The 27,929-nt window shown below is 37.4% G+C and overlaps 1 protein-coding gene across 1 annotated transcript in view; it reads right to left on the bottom strand.

Annotated features, from left to right (window-relative positions):
• The window catches only part of CSMD1 (CUB and Sushi multiple domains 1), a 1,675,023-nt gene that overhangs the window by 1,429,081 nt on the left and 218,013 nt on the right, over positions 1-27,929 (bottom strand). The window contains exon 3 of the mRNA XM_068971399.1: positions 11,203-11,315. Within this exon, the coding sequence (XP_068827500.1) occupies positions 11,203-11,315 (113 nt within the window). The remainder of the gene's footprint in view (positions 1-11,202; positions 11,316-27,929) is intronic.

Below are 27,929 nucleotides of genomic sequence, written 5' to 3'. Positions count from 1 at the left end.
TCCATTAATGACTACTGGAAAAACCATAGCTTTGACTAGATGGGCCTTTGTCAGCAATGTCTCTGCTTTTTAATATGCTGTCTAGGTTCATCATAACTTTCCTTCCAAGGAGTAAGCGTCTTTTAATTTCATGGCTGCAATCACCATCTACAGTGATTTTTCAGTCCAAAAAAATAAAGTCCGTCACTGTTTCCATTGTTTCCCCATCTATTTGCCATGAAGTGATGGGACCGGGTGCCATGATCTTAGTTTTCTGAATGCTGAGTTTTAGCCAACTTTTTTTTTTTCATTCTCCTCTTCCACTTTCATTAAGAAGCTCTTTAGTTCCTCATTTCCTGCCATAAAGGTGGTATCATGTGCATATCTGAGGTTATTGATATTTCTCCCAGCAATCTTGATTCCAGCTTGTGCTTCATCCACCCTGGTATTTCACACGATGTACTCTGCATATAAGTTAAATAAGCAGGGTGACAGTATACAGCCTTAGCCTTACTTTTTTCTGCTGTTCCATGTCCAGTCGCACAAAGGAGTGAAATAAACAATTAAAATTGTAAAAAATGACTGATTATAGAACATGCACAAACACATAGTATAATTTTATACGATGCTCTTTCAAGTTGTTCAATAAAGTCTATGGCTTATTTTGTTGAAACTAACAATAAATCCATGATTGATTTGTCTTCATGATGATAATTCAAGTTTTACCCTTTTTACTCACCCATCTCCCAAGACTTTTCTCTTTTTTCTTGATCTTTTGCAATAATATCTTGGGTCATAGATAACTTGCGCCTCAGAATATGAATTCTACACAGGTCAATATCATATATATAATTCAGAAGAGATTATATTCAGTTGGCCAAAAGTTAGCCTACTGGACTTTTTGGCAAACAGAAAATTACAGTTTCTGCCTACACTTGAAGAAAACAACTTTAAAAAGAGGAAAGAAATTGCCAGTAAGGTTGGAGATTTTTAAAATGAACACATTCTTTGAAAAATGTGCTTAGACTTTGCACTACAGATGTTTGATATTCAGTGACCCACTAACTTTCGCTAGAAGAGTCTCAGAAACAATAACAAATTTACATGGTAAGTGCAAAGTCAGAAATGAACTGTGAATCTCCTGTAGACTGAGTTGAAAACTTTGCAGCTAAACAAATATTTCTATTTCTGTCATTTGAGTGGACATTTGGCATTAATTCCACTGTGTATCAGAGAGTGAAGCATCTATTTAAAGCTTAACTTTTGTACAGGGCTACAGGCCAACTAATAGTTCATATAATTTCCATTTCTCTCACAAAAGGACCTGAAGAGGAGCGGCAAGACTCCTTCCCTAAAACTAATTTTGATTTATCAAATTGTAATATATTTTTGTCCTAATTTATAATGGGCATTTCTAGCATTCTTGGATCTTTCTTGATTTCAGCCCATGGATGGTTGTGTGCTTTTGTTTTTATAGTTCAAATAAATCTCATTCTTAGTCATCTCCTCCTATAACCAGAAGCTAGAAGAAAAATGTAACTTTACCTTTCCTCAGGGACCTCTTTGTATTAACATATTCTTCTCACTGTAGACTAAAGACTCAACAAATCAACCACAAAGCAAGAGCAAAAATGCCTACTTACTCAAGAAAAAAAAAAAAAACTGAAGTTACACAATGTATAACTGGACAGCTAGTCCTAAAAGCAGAAAGAGCCACTCACCACTACACCAGGGATGAATTTGTGTTTTGCACTTTCACTTGAAAGATTCTATTTATTTTTTAATCTTTGACTATTTTTTTTAAGCTGAAGATACAGAGAAGCTGAATGCACAGAGAAGTTGGGATAGAGGTAGACAAAGGTGTCCCATGAATAAGACAGCACAAGGGGAAAAGAGCACAAAATGAGACAGTCATAAGCACTGAAGATTATATAATTCCCAATTTAGAAGAAATAGTCACCAACTACACTTATTGAGGTAATTCTCTCTGCAAGTATTGCAGAATGGCAAGAAGAAATTAGAAGTTTTGTATACCAAGGATGTGGTATAAAGACCTCATCTACTCTAGATCTCATAACAATTCCAAGGTTGGAACTTTTCAATTTTACAAGTGAGGGATGTGATACAGTAAGGGCTTAAGTAATTTATCCAATGGTCATACTCAGTGATTGGGAAACTGGCTTGAACCCACACTCAGAATTTTTGCACCACCCACATGTAAACATTTAAGAAATTAATTTTGCCAACCTTCCCATTTCTAGTAGCAGAATGGTAGGAAGCCAAGACCTGAGGGTGTTTAAACAGAGAGGTCATCTAATTTCTAGCATATTGAGTGGCTCATTAAGGACCAATGATAGCCAAAAAAGAGAATTTTTCAAAAAATTATCCAATCTCATTATTTTTGCTTATAAGCTTCATTTTAAATAATGATTATTTACTACAGCCAAACCACCCTGAACATGCTTTATCTCATCTAAATAATGATCACTTTTCTCCCACAGTATCTGAGATTACTTATTGCCAATCACATATGCATATTAACTTGGAGCAACTTGTCTATGACACAAGATATCATCGTAAAAGATCCACACACAAAAAAAGAGAAGTCTTGGGAGATGAGTGGGTACAAAGGGTAAAACTTGAAGTATCATCACGAAGACAAATCTTAAGAAACACAAGTACAATTACACTGTGGAAGGTGAAGTATTGATCAATCCTTCCTTTGTTATTGAACAACAATGTTGAGGATGTCTTTTCTATGGAATTAATTTACCTTTTATTAAGGCCCTTTTAGACAGACCACTATTTCTGTGCCAGTGCTGGCCTTAGAACCCATGAACTCAGCCATTTGAAAATGATACTGAACGACTTAAAATTACCTGGCCCCACTTTTTATTTCCATGTAAGACCCAGAGATCCATTTAAGAATATCCATTTCTAGCATAATCTACATTTTTCCCCCTTTACGATGTTCATTACTTGATTTTTTTAAATACCCATTGCAACAAGCTACATAACTCAATAATATAGAGAAAAACCAAGCTATCCATCTTAAGCATTTCAATCACTCCCACACTCATGTTTATTAACAGTTCAGGTACCCTCCTGTACTTTTCTGGGTACTCATAGGGGCATATGCTATACAAATATATGGATGATGGATACACATACACACATACGTGTGCATACAAGTACATTTAAAAGTTATTTTCAACAAAATCGGATCATACTGCATTTTGTGTCATGAATGTCCCCTTAGGTCAATACACATATGACTAAAACTATTTGAACAGTACTGAATACTTGAAACAAAATTATTTCTTAGGATGATGTCTGAAGAGAAATTGTACATGATGATGTAAAGAGTGTCACTGTGTATAGTGTGTGTGTGTGTACTGGTGTCTCACCAGGGAAAACGACTAACTTAATATCACTAAATAGGCCCCACAGTAGAATTTATGATCTTGGTGGATCACTGCTATCCACTCTTATTGAATCAGAAACTGGATTTTGTAGTACACAGAAAACAAATTCATCTCTCGAGGGAAAACATATTAATTAAGTTCACAGAACACATAAAATCAAAATGCCAAATTAATAGACTACAATTCATAGGAACCAGATCATCCACACTGACAGGACAGCTCTAGTCCACCCCAGAACTCAAGGCCCATTGATGAAGCCCAACTGCAACCTGCTATCAGAATCAAAACAACAGAAGTAAAAGATAAGCAGCAGAAACCAGGTGAAGAAACATTTGATGCCTTGGGGTAGCAGAACTAATATTATCAACCTTTATGACCTTTATGTTAGTTATGAAACAACTGAGACCTTGGTGAAGTCTATGAAATGTTTTCTGCGGAAAAAAACACACATTCGTACAAAACTGTGCGGCCATTCAGACCTTCCTGCTCTGACCCAACATCTGATTGACTTAGCTGAACTTTTAGAAAGTCACTACTTCTCTCCTATCTCTGCACTTTTTGGAGATGTTAGTGTTCGTGTTACTAACAGAAATAATTAATTTCAAGTGCCATTCCAAAATCTTTGAAGAGTGGTCCTAGTGTGCCTACTGCTGAAAGAAAAGAAAGTGAAGTCATTCAGTCGTGTCCGACTCTTTGCGACCCCATGGACTGTAGCCCACCAGGCTCCTCCATCCATGGGATATTCCAGGCAAGAGTACTGGAGTGGGTTGCCACTTTCTTCTCCAGGGAATCTTCCCAACCCAGGGATGGAGCTCGGTCTCCCACACTGTAGGCAGACACTTTACCATCTGAGCCACCTGAACACCCTGCAAGTCAAGAACAAAAGAGGGGACGAGGCTCTGGCATCGAAGCCTCGGGAAGGACTGACGTGAGGACTGCTCCCTCGGCTCCCCACCACCAGGGGAAGAGTGTCTTCAGTAAGCTATGTCCTTACCTGGGCTCACTAGCCTAGAGGACCTAACAGTCAACAGGAAAGGAGTTCTAGATGTTTCCCCTTCGTTGTAGCCTCAGTAATTGTTATAAATCTGAAGTAATGGTAAAGCATTGGCTAATGGACAGCTAACTGCTGTTCTTCCATCTTCACTTTCTTCAACTGGAAATGTTTCCTGCCAGGTGGGTCATTCACGTTCCACGCTTTAATTCAGGTTGAGTTTGGATAATCATTTCAAGGGAGAAATAAATGAACGCTGACATCCTAAATAAAGCTTTGAGCTTGAAGGGTAATAATCGAGCTGTTCTTTCTAAATCCAGATCCATGGATGTTAAAGGAAAGAAAATTCTACTTGAGGGATGTGTCAGAGGGAAACGCCAAATGCATTCAGGTAACAAGAAACACTCTCAGTGAGAAGCCCCGCCCACTACGGAGTTAATCACTTAGTGATGCCGGAATGAAAGGTCTGCACTGTGGCCAAGATTCACATTTCCCTGGTGAAAATCTAAGTAGTTTATGAACACGAAGCCCATTATCTTCCCCAAAATAAATCCATAATAAATGAAATCAATCCATTTAAGTTTTCACAGGTTTAACTGAATGGTCTGTATGGAGCCCAGTATTTTTTTAAAGAAGAAATGTTTGTATATGCAGTGGGTCATTAAAACTCTTTGTCTTTAAACCATCATTTTTGGGGAGGTGTCTGTGTGTGTGTCTGTGTTTTAAAAACTTCTAGATAAGAAGATGCGTTAACCAAAGAGAAAATCAAATTCCAATCAGCTAACTGTGACACCTATTATCAATTCTCCTTTTAGGTTTTGAGGGTAAGAAATTTGAACTATGGGATGAAATTAAGGTAGGGCTGAGTGAAGAATTTTTATCAAACAATATTTTTAAATATTTACTTAGAGCCACCTGTCAAGTATTGAAATCTTTCCTTGGAGCCCACACTGCCCTCAAGGATGCAAACAAAAATGACCACAAGAGAGGAGGTAACAGGTACCCTCTAACACCTCGGGGGGGAAACCTGCTGCAAGAATGCAAGATTCACTTAATCCACATCATCTGACTTCCATCTATACACATTTCGGGCAGTTCAATGATGATTTAAAAGCTAAAATGTGACAAAATTGTAAAATGGAAGCATTTGCAAATGGAAGTGCTTCCGTCTGTTTACCTGTCCAGTGAGATGAATTCAGCCTGTCTGTGGATCTCACAGAGGAAGAGTTCTATCTCAGGGCTGGTTCAACATTAACCTGACCCCTCTGACTGCACCGCCAGCCTGAGGGACCACACTCCAGGCCTACTGGGAATGTCCCACAGTTCTTACGGATGGTAAGCCGTTGTCCGCCACATTTTTGCCCATAGTTCTTCCTCACTCAGAAAGAGCCCCCAGTGACCCATCTTCCTTGGAGAACGTGTATTCAGTGACTGATACAAAGTTGGCATTTAGCACTCGGACTCTTTAGACACTTGGCAGTATAGCTCAGGTATTGACACCATCATGATCTCTATCTGTCCCCGAGACCACTGGCCTTCCCTCCCGCCCAGTCATGTCAAACACCATCGCTAGTTATTAGGACCATCTGCACTCTCTGTTCTGGTGAATTTTGCCATTTTTGCCTACTACTCCTTCAGAAAAAACACCATTCTCATCATCTTCTTTGTACTCCTAACATTTAGCTCAGTATTGAGTCTCTGGTAGATACTCAGTAAAAGCATAATGAATAAATAAGAGAGAATGAGTGAGTAAATCTGTGTCCATTTACATAAGGATATACATATATGCTCCATGCATATATAGTGTGTATATACATACATACACATATGTATATATATGTAAAAGTGTGATTTTGTGTATACACATATGTGGATACATGCTTATTTTTATGTGTGTATTTCCATGCATGTAAACAAATATCATATTAGAGAAAACATAGTACAGGGTTAAGAATGACAACATCTGGAAATAGGCAGATTGGTGTTTAACTCCCCCCCTTCACTATTTAGTAGCTATAACGTCTTGCAAACTAAGTTACTATACATCACTACTTCATTTTCTCTGTCCAGTAATATTAGGTAATTTTGCTATGCTTATAGGAATCTTGAAGATTTAAAAAGAAAATGTATATAAGAATTTATACCATTTTAGGCACATCTATTCATCCATCTGCTCATCCATCTGTCTGCCTATTTATCATGTATCTACCTACCTATCATCTGTCTTAACTACCGATTACCAATCTATCCCTTTCATCTACCTACCTATCTTTCATTCACTTATTTACCATCTATCCATAGAGAAACATATACTTTAGTGAGGACATAATGTTATAATCAATAGAATGAATAATTTTAAAACAAACAAAAAAAAGAGCAGAATTTCTCGAGAATAGAACTTCATAACCCGCAGGAGTCTCTCTGAGCATCTTTGTGGGCAACTGTTTTTTTCCCTCCATCTAATGTGCTAGTTTGTATGTGATACAGTGTCCTGCCACCAGCTAATCTTTGCAATTGAGTAAAATGTTAAATTCTTCCTCACTCTGCTGGTGGTTATTTTTCCTAAAAAGATTTTTTTTTTTAACTGTCAGATTCTTTTGGATTTCAAGCACAACTTTTAAGGCCAATATATTCAAATATGGCACCATGGGAAGGTGAGATAAATGCTGAATGTGTAAAATTAGTATTTTATGGACAAAATATTTGACTGTCTACAATTGTGGTTAATTTTTTCCCTTTTCAACTACCATGTCAGCCAGATTTTTGAAGAAATATTTTAAGAAAAGATTCTTAAGAAAAGATTCTTACCATTTCTATCAGGGTTGCCTTAGACAGGAATCCAATTTAACCTTCCTTTTACCTCAAACAATTACAGCGAAGGTAATTTCTGTGGTAAAATGTGCATAAAATTTCTGTTCCAATTTTTTTTTAAAGGAAAAAAAAAGAGTCATCCCATGGATAAAGTCTTGGTCAATTTGGTTTCCAATCAATAGAATTGCCCTACACTATCAAGAAATGTTCTACAGAAGAAAAGTATTAATTTTAGTGAGTACACATTGGACTCAATTTGAATCACAGAATCAGGGCTTTCTATTCAAATGCAGCTTATATAATACATAGAAATTCTTTTTATACAAATACTAGAGTATAAAAATACAATGTCAAAGAAACTTATTTTACCTGCAAAAATACCTTAAAAGTCAATCTAAATTATAGTAAACAATTGGTAAAAAAAAAAACACTAAAATTTTAAAATATAACCAATACTAAAATTATTAAAAGTTAATGTATGAAAAATTACCAAGTAATTCATGAAACATCTAAAATGATATTCAGGATGTGCATTAATGAGAGAAGGGTCACTTAAAAATAAATTAGATTTCAGAACCAAAAACTGGGAGTGAAAATATTTTCATCATACATTCACTAGTGTTTCTAATATTTAGCTCACTTTGTCACTAGTAAGACAAAATATTAGAACAGAGAAGACTTTCCTTTTAAAAAGCGAAACAAAAGATCATCAGAGTGACGGGTTCTTTGGGGCACAATTCTAGATTGTCACATGTCACCAAGTGGATTTGTTCTCTTTGTCCTTAGGTCTCATGACCGCCTTGTCACACATCTGTCATGACATAACATCTGTCGTGTCTTGACATGCCATGTAAAGTTTCTGACCGCCTGGAAGATTTTTTTCTTAAATCATAAGTAAATGTGATGATACAAATAATTTTATTTCAGTAACTGAGATCTTGATGAAAAAAAGTTGAAAGGTAGAAAAAAATAAATGTTATTTATATTGGACAAGCATAGGAATATTGATAGTAATTCATCTCATTGTAAATTATGTATAATCCCAGTGTATTTGTTATAAATTTACCAAATAAAATCATGCAAATTCTTTGGCTGGCCATGAAGAATAATGTTCAGTGACAGAACTAGGAAATATAACTTTATAAAATACCCTATTAAAATAGTAGCTTTAGTTTTATTATTCTATATTTATGGGTTAAAATATGGTGATTTCATCAACAATCTATGAACTTACCCACTACTTAAAAAGCTAATTACTATATGTGAATAATGTTAGTGAGACATGTATAAATATATTCATTTAATTTTCAGGGTTAAATTTAGTGACTGAACACATTAATTAGAATAATTTAATTTACTGTTTCCATACTCCTTAGGTAGCTTAATATCTCCATGTATGAATAATAATTTATGTAAATAGTACTTATTCCAAATAGTACTGTCAGCAAACTATAAAGTCCAGTGCCCAGATTAAGTCCAAGTTAAGTTTATTACTAAGCCTATCTTGTGTAGAAAGATTTTTTTTTTTGTTTGGAAGATTTTCTCCCAATTCAACAAATAAATATAAATAAAACTGAAAATAAAAACCTCAAAAAAAGAATGAATAAAATAATAAATAAAAATTAAACATAAATCTGGAAAAATTGGTAATCTTTTAAGAACTGGAGAAAAAATTGAATCTGATTTAGCATTAAAATTTTAATTCAAGTTTTCCTTAGAGGTCTTGGATAAGACATAGACATTTTATTGAATTATTTGGTTTATATTAATTACTTGGAAGACAGTGTTGTCAGTATAAAAACCAGGGGGATTCGATGTTCTAGATCCAAAACAACGTTAGATATTTTTCTGACTCATTGGTTATGCTTAATATTAAATCTGAATAGGTGTATCTGAATATTTTATACACTGTTCTCGATATAAATCTCACTTTTTCCCATGACCATTACATTGGTAAGTTATAGCTGTGTATAAATTTCCTATGTGAAATGATATTGATAAACCAGCTGATATTTACAGTTTTAGTCTCTTCTGCAAAAATTCTTGTCTTTAATCTTCTATTTAGACTGCAATTAACTTTATTTCAACAGATAACACAAATTTATCAGTTTATCTGTAAGCTAATAAAAAACATTTTACAAATAAAGATATTGCATATTTTATGATTTTTATTTTGCTAACAAAGCACTTTTATTTTAATGCTTTGCTTTCAAAATAATGCACTGTATTTACTTGTAAATATAAGACTATATTGTAATGCAACTATGGAAAACAAAAATTTCAAACATCTTCACACAACAACATTTTAAAAAATGCATGTAACTCATGGCTCTGTTTTTCTCATCAGTTTTCCAATTTTGTTGATAACTCATAAACATTTTCCCAACAGAGACGATCTCACCAATCATTTTTCACTATGCCATGATGACAACCACAAACACCACCAAAAATGGCCCAGAAAGATTCAGTTTAATTATTTATTTGGCAGTCACTCAGCATCAGTAGAGTTTCTGCAACATTTATCTTATGAAATTCACCAAAACACGGTATTAAGGATCAACTTTGTCAGAAATGGAAAGAAAACTGCCAAGGTTTTTAAAATGTTGAAGCATTACCCACCTTATGAAATACTGTATGTGCTGACTGGACAAGTTCTGTTTCATAGTAGCTAGTACAGATTGCTTCAGAAACACTTTTGTAATGTCAAGTGAGAAAGAAATTATGTGAAGCTGGGGTATGCAGGAAGTGGTAGATACAAGCAAATCTGAAAGCTAGTAGGACCTATTAACCTTGAACTAGCCTGTTACTCTTCCAAAGATTAAATGATCCCCAGGTAATCAGTAATGAGCTTAAAGATGAGTTACTCTTTCAGGCAATGGATGCACGTTTATATATAAAAGCAGTGACCTGGAAGAACTGGAGTCAGAGTTAGTATAAAATTCTAAGCATCATTCCACATAAGACTTCACTTAAATAAAAGGATGAACTGCTCTGCTTATATTCCTTTGCAAAGAGGACAATCTAACCTTGTATTTTCTCATAATTGCATGGTAGCTAAGTTCAGTTGCAAAAAGCATGTGTAGATTTTATCTTTCCAAGAAGAATGATTTTTGCAAAAGTGTGTGAAGTACTGCAAAGAGGAAGACACACAGAGGTGACTTAATCCAGGAAGGCTCGCTAAGTGAACACTGGATTGGACCCACCCCCACCCTACATAGCCCTTTTCAATTCATGGGCTTCCGAGTTTATGTTAAAAATAAAAGATTCTGCTTTACACATGAGACAAAAATTAAAATATATATGTGAAACAAGACTAAACAGACCTCGGCACTTATACTTACCATATAGTAGTGCAATTTCCTAAAACTGAATATTTTGCAATCATGTATATTATTCCCTCTATCAAAGGCTGAAATCTCTTTCATCTTCTTGAAATTTCTGCCCAAAAGAGTCAACAACGAGAGTGAGGCCCCAAAGTCACCTCAGCACAAAGTCCGAAAACACCAAAAATAAAATAAAAAGAAATGCACCCCCCATGCCTTGCAAGCACCAAATGAAATCACTTTCTTCATTCAAAGTTTCAGATTATGACAACCAAAACTCATGTAATGGGATTCACTTTACCTAGGCACCAACTCTGAATATTACTGTCCAGCAATTATTTTAAGAAAGCTTGTCTCCATTAAGATTGGAGAAAAGGAACACTGTCAATTAACATCCTAAATACTCGAAATTTCACTGCCACACGTCAAAAGAAAACCATTCTTCCAATGAAAAAGCTCTAGCAACAAAGGAAAATTGTCAACACACATGTTGTGCCAGAAATTTGAGCCATTACAGTAAATAGCATTCTCCCAGCATCAAAACACAGAAGTCAAACATTTGAACCATTAGAACCATCTGGGAAGCAGCAGCTTTGGTTTGTGTGAACAGCCTTCCTAGCCAGTGTGAAGCCATCTTCACAATGGGTGTGGGGGTGCACAGCAAGCACCTTACCTTCATACAGCACTTTGAATCCCTGGGCACTCACAGCGAAGTCTGTCGTGAACCACAGAGTAAGGATGGAGCCGCTGCTGACGATGGAGGAAGGCAGCTGAAATCCCGACAACCTGAATTTCAAAAAGACGTGAATACAGTTAAAAAGGATGAACTTGTTTTTGAAGCTTATTTGATGAAGTCACTCAATTCTTCTTTCCACTGTGGCCTATTTATTTGACATAAGTCATTGAACAATTACATGATCTGTATACCAGGTGTTGCCAGTTCATTGAAATGAAGCACATTCCAATATCAGAACTTGCTTATTTAAACAATTCTTGAAAAGATCCTTTCCTGAAGGAAATGTACAATACACCATTGTCTAAACATAATGCATGGAACTTGAAATGATGCACTCAACTGTATACCTGAGACACAAATTAACATTCCATTTGCTTTTGAGTTATTTCTCTAAGTCATCAGTGTGTTGTCACATCTCATTATTAATATGCTTATCTTTTACTATTTCCATACAATAGATCAGTTTCTCTTGAAAACATACGTTAGTCACAGCATCAGAAATAAGAGTCAGTGATTGCCTTGAACAGAGGTCAAATGAATTGATTTTAATATTTGGTTTTCAAGACAGATTTTTTAGATTGTAAGATGTATGTTTCAATTATCACTAAGTTGGGATACATTTAGATATCTTAACGATGATAAAGTCAGAACTCTGAAGGAGTGAACTAGTATAATGATATGCACAATACATTACAAATGAAGAGCTTTTCAAAAGGCCAAAGAGATGTTTCATCAGTTTATATTTTACCTAAAGTTTGCTAATTAAGCAGTCTCTCTACAGATACCTGGTTTAGTACAGTCTGAACACAAACCTATGATTCACCCACACAAAAAAAGCTAACTTGAGCATTCATTCCTAGTAGGAGAAACTCAGTCTTGCCAGGAATCCTATGGTATCAAGCGCTTGATTACAACCACTGTAGCTGCAGAATCAAACCAGAAGCTAATAAGAGAAAAATGAAAAGACAATCGCCATTCTCCCCAATCATCCCACCCTCGTACAATATTGTAAAGTTATTAACCTCCAATTAAAATAAATAAATTTATATTTAAAAAAAAAAGAAAAGGCAGTCACTAGCTGTTAAACAGAACACTTCCAAATAATCCATGGATCAAAGAAGTTGCAAGGTAATTTTAAAAAATCCTTTAAACTGAATGAGAATACAAAATCCAAGATATCAAAATCAGCAGTGCTGAGATGGGAAGGAACGGCTCTAAAAGCACACACAGAAAAGAGGAAAATTCTCATATTTGTAATCCAAGTACCCATCTAAAGAGCTTCAAAAAGGTATAGTAAAATAAACCAAAAGCCAACAGAAGGCAAAAATTAAAAGCACCAGAATCAGTTGAAATGAAAACAGAAAAAAAATGAAACAAAGTTTCCTCTTGGAAAAGATAAACAAAATTAAAAAATGTAGCAAAAATGACCCTCCCTGCTCCAAAAAAAAAAAAAAAAAAAAAAAACGGGCAGGATAAGAAAAGACACAGATATCTAATATCAATAATAAAATAGCAGATATTACTTGAAACCTCACAGACATTTTTAAAAAATGCCATAAAAACTATAGCTATAAATTTGACAACTAAAATGAAACTTGTTACTTTCTTTAAACACACACAGGACTGCAACTTACTCAATGAAATAGATCAATGTGAATAACCCTGTAACTATTAAAACTTCCCCCAAAGATATGTCCAGGCCTGGGTTGTTTTACAGAGGAATTCTTTTGCCTGCCTTAAGAGTCAATGTCTGATTCACCCTAAAATGGAATGGAATGGGTGAATTTAACTCAGATGACCATTATATCTACTACTGTGGGCAGGAAGCCCTTAGAAGAAATGGAGTAGCCATCATAGTCAATAAGAGTTCAACATACAGTTCTTGGATGCAATCTCAAAAGTGACAGAATGATCTCTGTTCATTTCCAAGGCAAACCATTCAATATCATGGTAATCCAAGTCTATGCCCTGACCAGTAATGCTGAAGAAGCTGAAGTTGAATGGTTCTATGAAGACCTACAAGACCTTTTAGAACTGACACCCAAAAAGATGTAGTTTTCATTATAGGGGACAGGAATGCAAAAGTAGGAAGTCAAGAAACACCTGAAGTAACAGGCACATTTGGCCTTGGAGTACAGAATGAAGCAGGGTAAAGGCTTATTGAGTTTTGCCAAGAGAACACACTGGTCATAGCAAACACCCTCTTCCAACAACACAAGAGAAGATTCTATACATAGACATCACCAGATGGTTGACACCGAAATCATATTGATTATATTCTTTGCAGCCAAAGATGGAGAAGCTCTATAGAGTCAGCAAAAACAAGACTGAGAGCTGACTGTGGCTCAGATCAAGAACTCCTTATTGCCAAATTCAGATTTAAATTGAAGAAAGAGGGGAAAACCACTAGACCATTCAGGTATGATCTAAATCAAATCCCATATGACTATAAGTGGAAGTGGGAAATAGATTTAAGGGACTAGATCTGATAGATAGAATTCCTGATGAACTATGGATGGAGGTTTGTGACATTGTATAGGAGACAGGGATCAAGACCATCCCCAAGAAAAAGAAATGCAAAAAAAGCAAAATGGCTGTCTGAGGAGACCTTACAAATAGCTGTGAAAGAAGGGAAATGAAAAGCAAAGGAGAAAAGGAACGATATACCCGTCTGAATGCAGAGTTCCAAAGAATAGCAAGGAGGATAAGAAAGCCTTCCTCAGCAATCAATGCAAAGAAATACAGGAAAACAACAGAACGGGAAAGACTAGAGATCTCTTCAAGAAAATTAGAGATACCAAGGAAACATTTTATGCAAAGATGGGCTCAATAAAGGACAAAAATGGTATGGACCTAACAGAAGGAGAAGATATTAAGAAGAGGTGGCAATAATACACAGAAGAACTGTACAAAAAAAGATCTTCATGATCCAGATACTCACGATGGTGTGATCACTCACCTAGAGCCAGACATCCTGGAATGTGTAGTCAAGTGGGCCTTAGGAAGCATCACTATGAACAAAGCTAGAGGAGATGATGAAATTCCAGTTGAGCTATTTCAAATCCTAAAAGATGATGCTGTGAAAGTGCTGCACTCAATATGTCAGCAAATTTGGGAAACTCAGCAGTGTCCACATGACTGGAAAAGGTCAGTTTTAATTCTAATCCCAAAGAAAGGCAATGCCAAAGAATGTCCAAACTACTGCACAAATTCATTCATCTCACACCCTAGCAAAGTAATGTTCAAAATTCTCCAAGCCAGACTTCAGCAATATGTGAACTGTGAACTTCCAGATGTTCAAGCATATTTTAGAAAAGGCATAGGAACCAGAGATCAAATTGCCAACATCTGCTGTATCATGGAAAAAGCAAGAGAGTTCCAGAAAAACATCTATTTCTGCTTTATTGACTATGCCAAAACCTTTGACTGTGTGGATCACAATAAACTGTGGAAAATTCTGAGAGAGATGGGAATACCAGACCACCTGACCTGCCTCTTGAGAATCAGGAAGCAACAGTTTAGACCTGGACATGGAAAAACAGACTGGTTCCAAATAGGAAAAGGACGATGTCAAGGCTGTATATTGTCACCCTACTTATTTAATTTATATGCAGAATACATCATGAGAAATGTTGGGCTGGAGGAAGCACAAGGTGGAATCAAGATTGCTGGGGAAAATATCACTAACCTCAGATATGCAGATGACACCACCCTTATGGCAGAAAGTGAAGAGGAACTAAAGAGTCTCTTGATGAAAGTGAAAGTGGAGCATGAAAAAGTTGGCTTAAAGCTCAACATTCAGAAAACGAAGATCATGGCATCTGGTTCCACTACTTCATGGCAAATAGATGGGGAAACAGTGGAAACAGTGGCTGACTTTATTTTTCTGGGCTCCAAAATCACTGCAGATGGTGATTGAAGCCATGAAATTAAAAGATGCTTAGTCCTTGGAAAGTTATGACCAACCTAGACAGCATATTAAAAAGCAGAGACATTACTTTGTCAACAAAGTTCCATCTAGTCAAGGCTATGGTTTTTTCAGTAGTCGTGTATGAACATGAGAGTTGGACTATAAAGAAAGCTGAGCACCAAAAAATTGATGCTTTTGAACTGTGGTCTTGGACATGACCCTTGAGAGTTCCTTGGACTGCAAGGAGATCCAAGCAGTCCATCCTAAAGGAAATCAGTCCTGGGTGTTCATTGGAAGGACTGATGTTGAAGCTGAAACTACAATACTTTGGCCACCTGATGAGAAGAGCTGACTCATTTGAAAAGACCCTGATGCTGGAAACGATTGAGGGCAAGCTGAGAAGGGGATGACAGAGGATGAGATTGTTGGATGGCATCATTGACTCAATGGAAATGAGTTAGAGTAAACTCTGGGAGTTGGTGATGGACAGGGAGGCCTGGTGTGCTCCGGTTCATGGGGTCACAAAGAGTCGGACCTGACTGATTGACTAAACTGAACTCTAATGAAGTTCATGAGGATGGAATGCTAATCCAACAGGACAGGTGGCCTTATAAGAAGAGGACAGAAGAGAAAGTCTCTCCCTCTCCTTAATCCACATACAAACACTAAGATAAGGCCATGTGAGCACATAGCCCAAGGACAGGTGTCAGAAGGAAAGTCTTCATAAGAACTTGATCATACCTCACCCTCACATAGATGTCCATCCTCTAGAAATGCAAGAAAATGAATGTCTGTTGTTTAAGCCACCCAATCTGTTGGTATTTTGTCGTAGCAGACCAAGCTAAGAAACTCTGATACAAGTGATAGACGAAGGCAGTACAGAAAAAGAAAACAAACCAATATCCCTCATAGATACAGATGTGAAAATCCTTAACAAAATAAGAGAAAATAAAGTAAGGAATATATATGAATAATTATTCAACAAACCAAGTAGGGTTTACTACACAGATATATATGCAGTTCAGTATTTGAAAATCAACCAATGTATCTGCCATAATCACAGGCTGTAGAATAAAATCACATGATTGCAATAATCCATGTAGGAAAACACATTTGGCTAATTTAAATATGAAGTTATGACAAAATTTTTAATAAAATATGAACAGAGGTTGAAAACTTCTCCAACTTGACAGTAATTACCTACAAAAGAACCTACATCTAACATTATATTTATTGAGGGAAGACTGAATATTCCCCCCTAAGATTGAGAACAGGCAGAAAGATATGTATGGTTTTATCCCTTTCGTTCAACACTGTGCCAGAAAACTTAGCCAGTGTAATAAGCCAAGAAAAAGAAATAAAAGCATACAGATCAGAAAGGAAAGAAATAAAATCCCATCTATTTTCAAACGATGCAATTATCTATATATGTTATGCCAAGGAATCTGTAAGAAAACTCTTAGAGGTAATAGCTGAAGTTAGCAAGCATGTAGTATATACAATAGACACACAAAATTCAATTTTATTTATACATGCTAGCAATGAACATGTGGACACCAAAATTAAAGATACAGTGCTGTTTACAATCAGCCAGAAGAATACTTAGAAGTAACAAAATAGGTACAAGACTGTGTCCTGAAAACTGTATAATGCTGAAGAAAGAAATGAATAAAAAATTAAATAGAGAAATATATTATGTTGAGAGATTGGAAGACTCAATATTGAAAAGACATCAACTCTTCCCAAATTTTATGTAGGCTTAAGACAGTTTTCATCATAATCCTAGCAAGATTTTTTTAGATATAAACAAGATTCTTCTAAAATTTAAATGGAAAGCCAAAGGAAAAAAAGGAATAGCTTAAATAATTTTGAACAAGAATAAAATAGCAGAAATTCTGAAAATGAATAAATCCGTACACTGGTTTTTAAGACTTGCTTTGTAGCTACAGTAACCAAAACCAGGTGGTGTTGACAGAGGGCAGACTCATCTATCACTGAATCAAAACAGAGAACTCAGACTCCTGTAAATATGCCCAAATGATTTCTGAAAGGTACAAAAGAAACTCAGTGGAATAATGAAAGCCTTTCAATGAATGGTGCTTGAACAACTCGAAGTCCACAAGCAAAAACTTTATGTAACACCCTACAGAAGTCCAATGTCCTCTAGAATAATTTACTCAATATTGATCACAGACATAAACATAAAATGTAAAAGTGCACATCTTTTAGAAGAAAACAGGGGGAAACCTTTAGGGTCTTGGACTAGTCAAATTTCCTAGCTGCTGCTGCTGCTGCTAAGTCGCTTCAGTCGGTTCCGACTCTGTGCGACACCCTAGAGGGGACACCAAAAGCACAATCTATAAAAAGAAAAAGTGTTCTATCAGACATCATAAAAATTACAAACTTTCACTCCGTGAAGGACACAGGTAAGAAATGAAAAGACATGCTGGAGACTACTAGAAAATATTGGCAAGCCACATATATAACAAGGACAACTGTCTACAGTATATTTAAAAAAATAAAAACACTTTAAAAGACTCAATAGCAAAAGAACAAATAATTTAATTAGAAAACAGGCAAAAAACAAAGTGTTATTTCATCTAAAAAATATACAGATGGCAAGTAAGCACATGAAAAGATGTTCAATACTATTAGTAATTTGGGAAATGTTAATAAAAAAACATAAATACATATTACTATATACCTATTCACAAGGTCTAAAATGAAAAATAGTGAAAATACCAAATGGTGGCTTGAGTGTGGAAAAAATGCATTGCTCATAAATCACTAGTGGGCAGAGTCATTTTGGAAAACTGTGTGACAAGTTTCTTAAAATATTAAACATGCAGTTATCATATGACCAAGCAATGATCCTCCTGAGCAGTATTTACCCCAGAGAACTGAATATTTATGCTCATACAAAATCTGTAGAAGAATATATATGAATATATATATATATGCATGTATATATTAAAAATATATATATACACACACACACTAAGTCACTTCAGTTGTGTCCGACTCTTTGTGACTTCATGGCCTGCAGCCCACCAGGCTCCTCTGTCCACTGGATTCTCCAGGCAAAAGTACTAGAGTAGGTTGCTATTTCCTCCTTCAACAGATCTTCCTCACCTAGGAATCGAACCCATGTCTCCTGCATTGGCAGGCAGACTCTTTACCATGAGTATCAATCACCTGGGAAGCCCATATATATACATGCACACACATATATACACTTACTTAATCACAAACTGGAAATAACTCTTATGTCCTTCAAGAGGAGAATGATTTCCAAATTGTGGAACATCTATGCCATGTATTTGCTACTCAACAATAAAAATAAATGGACTATTGACTTTTAACATCTGGATGACTCTCCAGAGAATTATGCAGAGTAGAAAACAGTCAATCCAAAATAGATTACATACTGTATGACTTCAACATTTTTGAAAAGACAAACTTATTGAAAAGGGAATGGGTTATCTGTGGCCAATAATTAAGGAGGGGTTGGGACAGGAGGGAGGTGAGCATTACCATTAAAGGGTCACACGAGAGATTCTTGGGCTTCCCTCCAGGCTTCTGCAATGCAGGAGACCCCGGTTTGATTCCTGGGTTGGGAAGATACCCTGGAGAAGGGATAGGCTACCCACTCCAATATACTTGGGTTTCCCTTGTGGCTCAACTAAAGAATCCTCCTGCAGTGAGGGAGTCCTGAGTTTGATCCCTGGATTGGGAAGATCCCTAGGAGAAGGGAAAGGCTACCCACTCCAGTATTCTGGCCTGGAGAATTTCATGGACTGTATAGTCCATCGGGTTGCAAAGAGTCGGACATGACTGAGCGACTTTCACTTCACTGAGGGATACTTATCCTCTGTATCTGGACAGTTTCAAGGTGAATATCCTGGCAGTGTCCATCTACTACCATTTTGTAAGATGTTAATTTTGGAGAAACTGGGTAAAGTATACACAAAATCTGTGTTGTTCCTTACAATTGCATGTAAATCTATGATTATCTCAAATATAGAAGTTTACAAAACAAAGATTGGAGTGGGTGGGGCAGAGGCACTTAAGAAAATACATATATTGAGATAAAAATCATCTAATTAATAAAACAGAGTATTTAATAATAAAACATCTTCTCACTAGGATGAAAACAAAGTTAACAGAAAAATGTTAAGGATTGTTTTATTTAGTGATAGTGTGTTTTGAAGTTTTAAATAAGTTTAAGTAAAAAATAATGTGGTTTATTATTGTTGTTGTTTAGTTACTAAGTCATGCCCAAATTTTTGTGACCCCATGGACTGTAGCCCACCAGGGTCTTCTGTCCATGAGATTTCCCAGGCAAAAATACTGGAGTGAGTTGCCATTTCCTTCTCCAGGGGATCTTTCTAACCCAGGGACTGAAGCCATGTCTCCTGAATTGGAAGGCAGATTCTTTATCACTGAGACACCAGAGAAGCCCAAATAATGTGATAACACATTAAAATAAACTCATTCGAGTTCTCTTTAATGAATTGTATAATGAACTGTGAATAAGAAGGGAAAGTGTCAAATAATAGTTTAAATCACTGAAGCGGCATGAACTCATTCATATGTGATACCTAAAGAATGAGGTCGAATGTTGGTTGAGGGCAGTGGAGAGTACGACCTGTTCTAGTTAATCACAAAGAACATTCAAGGGCTAAACTTGGGGTCTGGTGTTTATAGACTTTACCCCTCGCACCAATGGTGAGAGAGGAATGTGATAGCAATGACAGTGAGGGACTCGATTTTTGGTCTTCCTGCAAACATGTCATTGAGTATGAAAATCATGGCAGTTTTCATTCCAATCCAAAAGAAAGGCAATGACAAACAACGTTCAAACACCACACACAGCACTCATTTCACATGCTAGCAAGGTAATACTCAAAATTCTCCGAGCTAGGATTTAACAGTATGTGAACTGAGAACTTTCAGATGGACAAGCTGCATTTAGAAAAGACAGAGGAACCAGAGATCAAATTGTCAACATCTGCTGGATCACAGAAAAAGCAATGGAATTCCAGTTAAACATCTATTTCTGCTTCTTTGACTATATGAAAGCCTTTGACTGTGCGGATCACAACAAACTGTGCAAAATTCTTAAATAAATGGGAATACCAGATCACCTTCCCTGCCTCCTAAGGAATCTATATTCAGATCAAGAAGCAACAGTTACAACTGGCCATGGAACAACAAACTGGTTACAAATTGGGAAAGGAGTACATCAAGGCTGTATATTGTCACCTGCTTATTTAACTTATATGCAGAGGACATCATGAGAAATGCTGGGCTGGATGAAGCACAAGTTGGAATCAAGATTGCAGGGAGAAATACCAATAACCTCAGATATTCAGATGACACCACCCTTATGGCAGAAAGTGAAGAGGAACTAAACAACCTTTTGATGAAAGTGAAAGAGGAGCGTGAAAAGGCTGGCTTAAAACTCAGCTTTCAAAAAACTAAGATCATGGCATCTAGTCCCATCACTTCATGGCAAATAAATGGGGAAACAATGGAAACAGTGACAGACTTTATTTTCTTGGGCTCCAAAATCACTGTGGATGGTGACTGCAGTCATGAAATTAAAAGATGCTTCCTCCTTGGAAGAAAAGCTATGACAAACCTAGATAGCATATTAAAAGTAGAGCCATCACTTTGCCAACATAGGTCCATCTAGTCAAAGCTATATTTTTTTCCAGTAGTCCTATACGGATGTGAGTTGGACTGTAAAGAAAGCTGAGTGACAAGAAATTGATGCTTTTGAACTGTGGTGTTGGAGAAGGTTCTTGAGAGTCCCTTGGACAGCAAGGAGATCAAAAGGGATCAATCATAAAGGAAATAACCCTGAATATTCATTGGAAAGACTGATGCTGAAGCTGAAGCTCCAATACTTTGGCCACCTGATAGGAAGAACTGACTCATTGGAAAAGACCCTGATGCTGGGAAAAATTGAGCATAGAAAGAAAAGAGGCAACAGAGGATGAGACAGTTGGATGGCATCATCAACTCAATGGACATAACTTGGGAAAACTCTGGGAGATAGTGAAGGACAGGGAAGCCTGGGGTGCTGCAGTCCATGATGTCACAGAGTCGGACGTGACTGAATGACTAAACAAACAATATTTGATACATCACTCATATCCTATGCATGAGGACCCTGGGGACAAATTTCAGTGTTATCTTCCTTTGAGAAACATATGTTCTTAGGAACTAATTTTTTTTTTAACATCTAGTTAAATCATGCAACATGTGGATTTTTACAGTAGCCTCACTACAGATTCTGTCAATATGCAACCTCTCAAATTTTTATCATGCTGCCATTCACGATTCCTTAGACCTTTATACTCCACTTATCTCTAGATGTAGCTCATCAGGGTACCGCACAATGGGATTCAATGAAAACAGGAAAGAAAGAAACTTCGGCCAGTCTTCCCCTCCCCATTTCTATCACACTTACAACATATGCCCATTTGACCTGCTTCTTCATAGAGTGAGACTCAGAAACATCATTGTCACTGTCAGAAAATAACCTTAGCATCATTATTCGAAGCACTGGGTTTTCATATGATGCCCTAGTTGAATCATTTTTGGGAACAAGAAAAATACGGTTAGAAAAGGAAATAGGTATGAATGAGAAAGCTGACAGGAACATTTCATTCTCAGGGGAATATATTCAGTGTTGGGCTTCCCTGGTGGCTTAGACAGTAAAGAGTTTGCCTGCAGTGTGGAAGACCCGGGTTTGATCCCTGAGTAGGAAAGATCCCCTGGAGAGGGAAACAGCAACCCACTCCAGTACTCTTGCCTGGAAAATCCCATGGACAAAGGAGCCTGGCAGGGTACAGTCCATAGGGTTGCAAAGAGTCTGACATGACTAAGCGACTTGACTGCTTAATGCAGTGTAGGTCCAAACATCTCTTTCTGCCCGCCCCCGCCGCCCTGGTAAGTCTGTCTCTGCCTTTTTCTAGTTGCATGCCTGCTGTCCTATAGAATCTCATTTACTATATTTCCTACTTGGAGAGAGAGACCCCCTCTCACATGCAGCAATCTGACAGAGTATGAAAGAGCATGCCTGTCAAAGTTGAGTGATTTTAAAGTAAAGTGAGGACAATTTGGGGCAGCTCATCCATATTCTTAGTACATAGTCACTTGGTAGAAATGTGAGTTTCAGAATGGAACAATTTTATTCTTCCATCTCTCAAGAAATTACTAGAATGAATTGCACGTAGAAACAGACCCAAAACATTGCATACTATGCTGGGCTGGAAAAAGCACAAACTAGAATCAAGATTACTGGGAGAAATATCAGTAACCTCAGATATGCAGATGACATCACCCTTATGACAGAAAGTGAAGAGGAACTAAAAAGCCTCTTGATGAAAGTGAAAGAGGAGACTGAAAAAGTTGGCTTAAAGCTCAACATTCAGAAAACTAAGATCATGGCATCTGGTCCCATCACTTCATGGCAAATAGATGGGGAAACAGTGGAAACAGTGTCAGACTTTATTTTGGGGGTCCCCAAAATCACTGCAGATGGTGATTGCAGCCATGAAATTAAAAGACGCTTACTCCTTGGAAGGAAAGTTATGACCAACCTAGATAGCATATTCAAAAGCAGAGACATTACTTTGCCAAAAAAGGTCCATCTAGTCAAGGCTATGGTTTTCCCTGTGGTCATGTATGGATGTGAGAGTTGGACTGTGAAGAAGGCTGAGTGCCGAAGAATTGATACTTTTGAACTGTGGTGTTGGAGAGGACTCTTGAAAGTCCCTTGGACCGCAAGGAGATCCAACCAGTCCATTCTAAAGGAGATCAGTCCTGGGTGTTCATTGGAAGGACTGATGCTGAAGCTGAAACTCCAATACTTTGGCCACCTGATGCAAAGAGTTGACTCATTAGAAAAGACCCTGATGCTAGAATGATTGGGGGCAGGAGGAGCAGGGGATGACAGAGGATGAGATGGCTGGATGGCATCACTGACTGATGGACATGAGTTTGAGTAAGCTCCGGGAGTTGGTGATGGACAGAGAGGCCTGGCGTGCTGCGGTTCATGGGGTCGCAAAAAGTCGCACACGGCTGAGGGACTGAACTGAACTGAACACTATCATTCAACATACTCAAATTGCTGATATCAATGCAGTAATCTTGAGTATTAGATGTGGTGAATCTGGAAGAAGAATATTAAGAAATTTAGCGAGAAGCTCAGCAGAAACAAGACTGGTGTGAGCATAGCTTGTTTCATATAAAATAATGAGGAAATTATAATTCCACTCAATAGAGGTGCACTCCTAAATGAAAATAGTATCTAGTTCATTTCTTTGTCTATTCTGCTGAACATATTATTTATAAAAATTGATATAAAAGTTACAAATCTACTCACATTATCAATTTCAATGATAGACCTTATCACAATGTATAGGCCATATACATACATGGGTCTTACATATATTTAAACTATTGCATAATTTCACTGCTAAAATAATGTGTCAGATTGTAACCTTCATGACCACATCTTCATTTAACTTCTCTTGGCAAAGACCAAGTTAAATACTTTGCAATACTTTCTTTAAACTTTTATTAAAAAAAAAAAAAGTTTGTATGTTACATGGCTGGCACCGCAGCAAAGATATTTGAAGCTACTATACTTGAAAGTCCTCACTGTTATTAATAAGAGATTAAAGCTACCAGTCTTTTTTGTATACTAGGCTATTACAAGTGCAGATGTGGTACATATGTACTGCCTGTTTTCCCCTTCCCAAAGCTCTTATCACATTGGTTTGAGTCTGGTTTGACTTAAGAAGGAAGTGATGTAGTCATTTGGTTTGCTCACATTATTATAGCCCAACACTGAGTTCCTAACAATTATAAGTTGTAATTCTTAGACCAAAAGTGTCTAGATGTAAAACACTTGGTAAACTTTCACATTAACAAAAGCCTCAGAAAAGATTTCACGTTTGGCTGTGCTCTATTCACTTAACGCCAAGTTATATACCCAAGAGAACAAGGGAAGTGATCAATGTTATATGAAGAAAAATCAGAACATCTTGTAGTCACATGGGTGCTGTGTGTCTACAAGTCAAGGCATTCGTCCTATTGTCTAGATCTCACTAGGAGTTAAGAGGCCTTCTAGGGAGTTTCCTATCTGCCTTACGAGCGGGAACACAGAGTGTGCATGAGTGAATGTGTGTGTGCTCAGTCGTGTTCAACGGACCCTAAGGACTATAGCCCGCCAGGTTCCTCTGTCCATGGGTTTTCCAGGCAAGAATACTAGAGTGGCTTTCCATTTCTTCCTCCAGGGGATCTTCCCCACTCAGGGATTGAACCCGTGTCTCCTTCATCTCCTGCACTGGCAGGTTGATTCTTTACCATTGCACCACTTGGGCACGTAAAAAGGAACAAGAAGGAACACCTAAATGATTTACTGGTGTCGTTTGGAAATAGTTTTCTACACTAACTTCAGAAACATAAAGCTCCTACACCCAGTAGATATTTGTATTTCCAGCTACATTTCTGTGGATGCACAAATATAATGATGTGTTTTTCCTATAGTCAGCTAGAAAATTTCCCTATGATTAATTTAGTCCATGTGCTGAAATTGTTTTAAAACAATGTACATACTCCAGAAATATCAGTGTTTTAAAACATCTATGAAGATTGATATGTATTATTACTTATGTAATGGGACAGAGCTCTTGAAAAGAACTGAAAATCTTGGAGGGAAAAAACACGGCTGAGTAACGTCTATTTAACTATGTCATTAGGATTCTATGCGGGAGGCAGACAGCTATCTGAAATATCTTCTGAAAGGATCATGCCTCTCTTACATGAACATCTATAAATTTTGAGAATGTCAAAGGATTTCTAGTATCCCTGTGATGTGTGCTGAGTCACTTCAGTCGTGTCCAACTCTTTGCAACCCTATGGACCCATAGGACCATAGAACCCACCAGGCTCCTCTGTCCAGGGGCTCTGTAGCCCTGCCACTTCTTGATTAAAAAGAATGCTCTATCCAATTTCTGCTGGTGATTTTCATTTCACAGCTTTTCACGGCTGTGTGTTTACATATAGGTATACTAAATATGGGCATGCCCGTGTGCACGCAAGCGCATATCAACAAACTGCATCTGTACTGGAAGACAAAGAGGATCCTCCCTTCTCTGAAATGTTTTGGCAGCAGTGGTTGAGCGAGACCCTTTGCCACTCTGTGAAAACCTGTGAAAGATAGCCTTTTTTCATTTGTAGACTCCAAGTGGGGTCAGACAGTGGAAGGAGAGGTGCATGGACTCATTCCCTCCCAGAAGGACTGTGTGTGCTGATGAGGGAGATGGAGACACTGGAAGCTTGTGGAGAGGGTCTCCTGAATCATTAACCTGTCACAATACTTCCAAGTTTGCCCAGATCAGCCAGAAAGAATGAACACATTTTTTAAAAATCAAATGCTTGAATCATGGAAATTAACAGTTTAAGAGAACGGACTGTGCCAGGTCACAAAGCCAGCCTGCTCTGTCCTGCATGTGGCTCTCTGGGCCAGCAATGCTGGGGCATCACCTCCAGGAAAAGCAGGGGTTCCCCACACAGTGTCACAGCCCTGGAGGACCCACTTGCTATAATCGTATTTCCTGTTTTGGCATTTTTATGTATTTGTATATGTATTTATATAGTTTTTTAAATGACCAAAAGTTTTATACTAACAGAGTACACTGAAAAGTTTACATTTACTTCCATATATGGTGGGAGGAAAATCTCTATTTCTATTTCTACATAGGAGATATAAAGAAACTGTTACAGTTTTGTTAGCTGAGGATGTTTTTAACTCCAAGTACTATAATACATTCTAGGTATTTGGAGAGAAAAATAAATTTAAGTGTATGTATATATATGCACACACATACATATACATAATATAGCCACCTGATGCGAACAGCCAACACATTGGAAAATACCCTGATTGATACTGGGAAAGACTGAGGGCAGGAGGAGAAGGGGATGACAGAGGATGAGATGGTTGGATGGCATCACTGACTCAATCGACTTAGGTATGACCAAATTCCAGGAGACAGAGAAGGACCAGGAAGCCTGGTGTGCTGCAGTCCATGGGGTCATAAGGAGTCAGACAGTACTTAGTGACTGAACAACTATATATAAGTGTGTGTATATATAATATTTTAATTATTAATACTGTTATATATAGTACATACATGAAATGTGTAGTGATATTAAGTATTGTTATTAACTGCTGTGTTTACAAATATAATGTTATTGCTCAGTTCAGTTCAGTTGCTCAGTCGTGTCCAACTCTTTGCAACCCCATGAATCACAGCACGCCAGGCCTCCCTGTCCATCACCAACTCCTGGAGTTCACTCAGATTCAAGTCCATCGAGTCAGTGATGCCATCCAGCCATCTCATCTTCTGTCGTCCCCTTCTCCTCCTGCCCACAATCCCTCCCAGCATCAGAGTCTTTTCCAATGAGTCAACTCTTCGCATGAGGTGGCCAAAGTACTGGAGTTTCAGCTTTAGCATCATTCCTTCCAAAGAAATCCCAGGGTTGATCTCCTTCAGGATGGACTGGTTGGATCTCCCTGCAGTCCAAGGGACTCTCAAGAGTCTTCTCCAACACGACAGTTCAAAAGCATCAATTCTTCGGCGCTCAGCCTTCTTCACAGTCCAACTCTCACTTCCATTCATGACCACAGGAAAAACCATAGCCTTGACTAGACGGACCTCAGTCAGCAAAGTAATGTCTCTGCTTTTGAATATGCTATCTAGGTTGGTCATAATATTATTGCCATAGGTTGTGTATTATGTGTGTTTTCATATACACAGCAATTAAACCATTGCATTTGCTTTTACTTATACCCTTTCTTCATAAGAGGGTCACATCTTAAAAAAACTCTCATATTCTTTAAACGTATCATTGCTCATATCATGTTCAGTATATAGTTGCCTTCTCCTCAGAATCCAGAGAGGAACGCAGGCACTTATGGTGATTTAGTTTAACTCGCTCTATCTTAGCTTGCATTAGGCAGAATTTTCCTCCTCAGAGAGTTTATTCTCAGCTAAACACTACTCTCTTGTCAAAGTCCCTCCGGGGTGGGGGCAATTCCCAAATTTCATTCTAAACAAATGTGCCAAAAATTAATTCCACTGATCCTCTTTACCTATCCGTGCATCAAGCTATTTTGAGAAAGTGATTTCACAATTACAGTGTCTATAATACACTATTGGAAACAAAAACCTAAGCAGATTTTGCTCCCAAGCATGAAATAACTTTGTCTTGATGTGTCTCTGTGATGACAGTGGAAACAATTTCATTCAAACATGACATCCACATAATAACAGCATTTTTCATTCCTAAGTATGAGTGTAAGTACTTTGCCCCAGTGTTCTCTTCCTTAGCTCTTGAGTCTTCTATGTTATCAACTTCATCTCTACCTGAGTGATAAGGATCCAGAAATTTTCTTTCTAGTGCAAAATCCATTAGTGGGGTTTTTCTATCAGGATCTCTCTGCAGTCTGTTTTCCCCCAGGTATGCCACTTCTCCATGTTAAGATTTGAGATAAGCCCTGTGCTACTTTAGACTAACACAAAGGCCTTCTGCTTTATTTTCTCATCTAAGGTTTAGGATATTTAACGCTCATCCAAATTTCAGCACAGTCGTGATCAGTGATGCAGGGCCCTAAATCTTATCCTCATTGGCACAGGAAGGGATTAGACAGAGATCCCTGGAGTTTATT

This window comes from Capricornis sumatraensis, chromosome 4, assembly GCF_032405125.1.
Source record: "Capricornis sumatraensis isolate serow.1 chromosome 4, serow.2, whole genome shotgun sequence".
NCBI lineage: Eukaryota > Metazoa > Chordata > Mammalia > Artiodactyla > Bovidae > Capricornis > Capricornis sumatraensis.
Note: the sequence above shows the minus strand (reverse complement) of the source record. Positions and strands in the feature narration are given on the sequence as shown.